The 6,174-nt window shown below is 35.7% G+C and overlaps 1 protein-coding gene across 2 annotated transcripts; it reads right to left on the minus strand.

The window, feature by feature from the left end:
* Nucleotides 1-3,684: 3,684 nt before the first annotated feature.
* On the minus strand, nt 3,685-5,309 carry LOC115977756. 2 transcript variants are annotated; one of them, XR_004088597.1, is made up of 2 exons: nt 3,998-5,309; nt 3,685-3,959 (listed from the first exon to the last, which is right to left on the minus strand). XR_004088597.1 is itself a non-coding variant. In XM_031099774.1 (2 exons), exon 1 carries the CDS (start codon nt 5,133-5,135, stop codon nt 4,062-4,064), a length of 1,074 nt encoding a protein of 357 aa, XP_030955634.1. In that variant the 5' UTR covers nt 5,136-5,309; the 3' UTR covers nt 3,685-3,975; nt 4,014-4,061. The 2 variants fall into 2 exon arrangements, 1 of the variants encoding a protein (XP_030955634.1); XM_031099774.1 differs by having other exon boundaries at nt 3,685-3,975; nt 4,014-5,309.
* Nucleotides 5,310-6,174: the final 865 nt, after the last annotated feature.

Raw genomic sequence — 6,174 nt, forward strand, 5'->3', positions numbered from 1 at the left:
CCTCCACACATGCGCATACAAGGAAATATCTTGTGCCCCACGCTTAGAAAGACTCCTACAATGAAAGGATTCCGCAAAATACACTTATAAAGACTCTTATAAGGAAAAGACTTCTAAACCAAAGAAAAGAAGTTAACCCTCTACTACTATAAAAGTCTCAATACCCTCACTAACTAAGGTATGCATAATTCATCCCAGTTCTGACACCCTACAGTTATAAGAAGTTTTAACTTAACCTTTAGAGGGTATTTAACCAGCACCACACGGCATCATCAGGACAAGGGCCCTATTTATACAAGTTCTACTTCTCTCCCTAAGGAGGATTGTGTGGAGGAAATAAGATAATATTTGTGATTTGTCCCACCAAAAGTTTCCTCGACCTTTTGAGGAGTAAGTGGTAAGAGGCATTATTGGGGCAGTTCAATCAATAATGAATTCAGCCTTTGTTAGGTGTGAAGTGTGAACAACCATTTAACGCGAAGGTGACTATTATTGAATTTAGGCTCTACCTTTCCTAATTCTTCGGTTGTATTCTTCCATTGGCTTTTTAACTGTATATTGGCTCTTTCTCTTGCTTATTCGTATCCTCGGCTGTGGGCTGATGACAAAGTTTTCTTCGGCAGCTTCGGCCATGTACTAGGTGGGAACGGGACATATCGACGGGCTAGGCCTTGCTACCCATAACCATAAGACCCTTTGACTTTCTCCTTTCTACACCTCTTGCATTGCACTTTCCTTGGGCTGGATCTGTGCTTCTCCCTCCATTATTCCTTTCCCAAGGGCCTTTAGCATTTATCCCACTCCCACACAATTTCTTAAATCAGACAATTATGTTATGAGACAAAAGCAAACCGAAAGCACCTTTTTTTTTTTTCCCTTTACATTTTTCTTTTGAACAATGCCAAGCACTTGTGAGCTTTTTACAGTGAATTTACCTATGTTAATAGGTTGTTTTCCTTTGCCTCTTTTACGAATATATTGCTTGACCCATTTTTCAAATTGTTGCTAACGTGAACTGTGTCTTTTCCGGTGATTTAATTATACTGAAATTCTAGAAGTTAAGGATTTGAAGCAGTAAAAGAATTATATGCCTCACAGAATAAATAAACAATTTATCAGGACAAATATTTTTCAGTTCAATACATAACTTTTGATAAAAAAGAAACCTTCCTAGCAAGGGAAAAATAAATAAATAAATAAAAAGATCAGAAAAACACTTCAATATGCTAATCAAACGACACTAAAAGTTCAAATAATTTGCAATGGAATATTGCTGATCAAACCATGCAAAGCTAACATAAAAAACCAAACATGGATAATCACTTCCTACATGTAAGGCAAGATTTGAAGAACATGTTACATATTCATATTCTGGATTTTTTTTTTTTTTTAAATGGTAAAAATACACTTTACACCCACTAACTTTGCCTAAGAATTATTTTGGTCCCTTAAGATTGAAGTTGGTAATTTTAGTCCGGTAATTTTTCCCAAAATCATTTTAGTCTTTTAAGTTTAAAGTTAGTTATTTTAGTCAAGTAAAATCCTTTCAGTCTCTTGAGAACTCACTTAGTGCAGTAACTTTGCCCAAAAATCACTTAAAAGTATCAACTTATAAGACTAAAATGATTTTTAAGTAAAGTTACAAGACTAAAATGATAATTTTCAAACTTAGAGGACTAAAATGATTATGGGGTAAAGTTGCAGAACTAAAATGACAACTTCAAACTTAAAGGATTAAAATAATTTTTGGACAAAGTTAATGGGTGTAAATTGCATTTTTGCCTATAAAAAAAATATATAATTAAAAAGTGCAAAATTTACGATGGAGTTAATGCCCCCTTCTCACCTTCTAGGCCTCTACTGTTGTACGGATTAATATCAAGTGCAATACCATCTAATTTAATAGCTTTCAATGACTGAGATTGAGGATTGAAAAAAACAACTTTTAATCTTAGTCATTAAAAAAAAAAAAAAAAAAAAAAAGGAGAAAAAGTAAAATAGTCAAACTAGTAAAAATATTTAGTGAGTGGAGAGCGAGTAATTACACTAGGTGCAAAACCTTCCCAAATTGCTATTTTCCAACCACACACCCATATTGAGCTTTAACTGGGTGGTGTTTCCTTCTTTTTTTTTTTTTTTTTTTTTTTAGCAATTGTGAACAGTAAATGGATTCTTGTAGCCATCACTGTAGCGAGTTTCTATTTATTTGTGGTGGCTGGGTTGCTATAGGTGAGAACAGTGAGATCAACATTGCTATGGACAAGAATGGTGAGATCAGTGGTTCACGGCGAAATCATTGGGTTTGCTAGTGGGGTTACTAGATTTTTTTTTTTTTTTTTTTTTGTTGATGGTTCACGGTGAGTTTGTGGGTTTAGTGGCAATTGAGGTGGTGGTGGATTTGTAGGTATTTGTGGGTTGCTATTGGCGGCGTATGTGGTGCAGCAGTGATTCGGTGGTGAGGTTGCTTCTTTTTTTTTTTTTTGGTGATTCATGGTGGATTTGTGGGTTGTTGGTGGTGATAGTGTGTGTGGTGCAGCAGTGGTGGAGTGGTGAGTTTGGCGACAGTGGTTGATGGATTAGGATTTTGATTATAGGAGGGTTGTGGTTGCTTGTAGGAGGAAGAGAAACAAGGGCTGTTTGGTATCTCTGTTTGAGCAACAATTTTCATATTTCAAACACACTTACACACTTTTTCATCCACACGTAGTTAAAAAAATTACAAAAATCTCATCTCAAATTACTCTACCAAACACCCCCAAATATGAATAAAGAAATAGTAAATTAATTATAAAAAAATTTAAATGAAATGGTCAATTAACAAAATTTGAGATATTGTAAAGCGGTACAGCATAATAAATAAAATAATTTTTTAAAAATGTAAAATAACAACTTTTATGCAAACTTTTTTTTTTTTTTTTGAAAAGAGCTTTTATGCAAACTTGGATGCGAATGATCTTTTTTCTTTTTTCTTTTTTTGCTTTTTCCTCCCTCGTAAAAAAAAAAAAAGGGTAATTTCTTAGATGAGATTGGGAAAAAAGATTTAAAAAAGAAAAGAAAAAGAAAAAGTAATTCTCTAGATTCACGGGACTGACTAGTCCACCAAAAAACAAAGCCAGCTGACAAAAAAAAATTGTCATGTGTTCAAACAGTGAACGTTACAATATTTCCGTTGTTTCCAACGAAGCACTCATTTGGCCATTTCTTTTCTCTTTCCACGCCGTTTCGTATCAGCTGTCTCATAAAATATGACCGTCGCAATTTTCAACACCCTTCCAGCGAAACTTTACCGTCCAACTCAAGTCACTTTTTTAGTGATCCAATACATTATCAACCAAACTAGCGGTTGAGATTCGTTACAGTAGGTTTGATATTGTACATATATAATATATATATGTAGTAAAAAAACACACACTTAACTAACCCCAAGAAATCTCGCAAAAGTGAAAAAAGACCCCACCTCACATGTGTCTTGTCTTATGGTCGGAACCTTGGAAAATTTCGCACCTACTGTTTCAACAAAGATCGGACAACTCATACGTCACCATACCCAGAAAAAAGCTACCAAGAAAGATCAACCAGATTGTCTTTTTTTTATTTGGTATAACAATTAACATTAAATAAAAATATGGATGAAAATAACAATTCGAATTTGAGATGAGAGAGCAACTAGCAAACAGTCAACAATTATAGCCAATCACTTCTGCTTTGCATTTATCAATATGCTTGACAACTTAATTTACACCAAAATCGTAACCAAAAATAAACAAATACATTCTTGTACTAATGATCCAAAGAACAATAAATTCCACAAGAAAGAGAAAAGCATTCATTTCAGTACTCCTTAAAAGAAGTTGTTAGATCTAGCTACGTATGTATAAATGAAATCCATATATATATTATCTTGTAAATTGCTTTATTCTTCTATGTTCATGAACAAATGAGTTAGTGAAGACAAACTAATCAATTAAACAATACGTTTCTCAAAAAAAAAAAAAAAATCAATTAAACAATACCAAATTTGTGAAAGATAATCCAGCCAAAACCTTTTCTTCACAGCTTTTTCATCTCTTCCAAGCATAAACCAGCAATGAAAACCCAGATGGGCCGCCCAATTCACTCTCCTCTGTGCTGGCCCATTCCATTACAGAGCTTCCTCCAGAAGACCCTGCCGAAGACCACATAGAAGTCGAAGACGATGACAAGCTTTTCCTCATCTTTCTCCATTCAATCCCACTCAAGCCATAGCTCCAGCTCTGTTGTGTCCACAAAGCCATCCCATTTTTCTCACCCGAGGAAGAATTCGCTTCCTTTTCTCTATCTTCATCTCCTTCAAACCTGAACATGAAAACCGCGTGTCTATCATCGTTGTCTTTCTCGAACAACCAGTTGTACACGTCCCATGAGATCTGTACAGGCACCCCATCAACTTCAATTCTCTCATTGCCTCTGAATTTCCACTTTAGGCGCTTTATCTGCAAGACCCTTTTGTTATCCACGCTGAAACTGAGCCTGGTGTCATCATTGTACCCGCAATCTATTTGAATTTCCCTGGTTTTGCCTCCAAATCTTGCTCTCGTGGTGTAAATTTTGTTGGCAAAGACATGCTCTCTTTTCAAGACAAGAACTTGGTTACTTTTAGGCCTTTGGGCTTTGGTTTTGGCATAGGCTTCTTTGGTGGAGTCTCCAACGAGAAGGGTAATTTCTTTGTCAACAACTACGGCTATGTAGAACTTGGATTGGGGTTCAGGTCCAGACCCGAACTTGGCTCTGGTAAGGTCCCAAAAAATTTGAGTGTTGGCGTTGAGCCTTTTGGATCCATGCTTTTTCCAGAAAATAAGGGGTTTGATGTGGAGGTGGAAAGTGTATTGGGAAGAAGGAGAAGAAGAAGAAGAAGAAACAGGAGGAGAGTCGAATATGTGGTGATGACGGGGGAGGAGATTAAGGTGAAGAGAGCGGCCAAGGAGAGAGCGAGACCAGGTTAGAGAGAAAAGGCCAAGGGCAGTGTGGTAGAGGCAGGTGGTGAGGTTGGGATTACCTGAGGTGGGTGGTGGGGGCGGCGGCGGCGGTAGAGATTTGTGGGTTTCATTATTGGAGGGGCGAAAGCAAGAGGGGAATGGAGAGGAATGCTGAGACATCTCTTCTTATTTTTTGTTGTGGTTTTGGGTTTTGTTGGGGAGCTGAGATTAGAGAGTGTAGGGTTTTGTGGTTTATATGAAGGGCTTAAAAGCTTAAAGACATTGGGGGAGCCAAAGGGGAGCGGGGGTAAAAAGTAGAGAAGGGGGAAGGAGACTTCTCAACCTGAAATATTAGACTAGAGCCAAAATATTCAAAGGGAGACTCAGAGAGGTCTTGACCCCTCCCTCCCAAAAAAAAAAAAAAACAAAAAACAAAAAACAGCTAGAATACAAAAGAACCTTAATAAGAGAGTGAAAATTGCCTAGGCTAATGGAGAGTAATTCTAATGACACACCACATAAAATGCTTCAAATTTTGTAAATTTTGCCGTGTTAAATTTCGACGGACTGTTTGTCACTTTTATACCCACTATTAACACCCATTATTATTATTATTTTTTTTAATTATTATTCACAATTTGTCCTATGAATAGTTGTGCCACAATTGTGCTTCCTTTTGATATTTCCAAATGAGGTATCTAATTTTTAAATCCTCTATTCCTAATTGTAATTAAGGAATTATAAAATTGCAATTAAAATAAGTGAGAATTATCTCCTATAAATAAGTTTATGCTTTGAAATCCTAGTTGTCTTATGATTTTCTAGCTAAGTAAGGAAAGTTTCTTTATTAAAGAAACAAATCGTATTAGTTGTCAAAGTGATAATGTATTCCTTATCTATCAATTATAGACGTAAGTCTTATACATGAAGGCAATACTGCTGTAAAAGATTTGATAGCAGTCGGCCTTTCGTCCAATGATCCTCTTTAAAGGGAAAAGATTATAAGAATCATAATTTTGAGAGACCATGCCTCACGCCATTGATATATTAGAGAGAATGTTTAAATTAAAAAATTTTAATTACAAATGAGTAATAAATCCTCTGATATAGTGTTGTTTTTTGTTTTTGTTTTTATTTATTTATTTTATCTTCAATTCATTCTATGTGGGATATTTTTTCTCTAAAAGATACAAATCTACTCAACCTCTCGCCGGCCTGA

This window comes from Quercus lobata, chromosome 2 (genome assembly GCF_001633185.2).
Source record: "Quercus lobata isolate SW786 chromosome 2, ValleyOak3.0 Primary Assembly, whole genome shotgun sequence".
Lineage (NCBI taxonomy): Eukaryota > Viridiplantae > Streptophyta > Magnoliopsida > Fagales > Fagaceae > Quercus > Quercus lobata.

Excerpts from the sequence above, each read along its gene's own strand:
- LOC115977756 (XM_031099774.1), bottom strand. The coding sequence starts at position 5,135 with ATGTCTCAGCATTCCTCTCCATTCCCCTCTTGCTTTCGCCCCTCCAAT.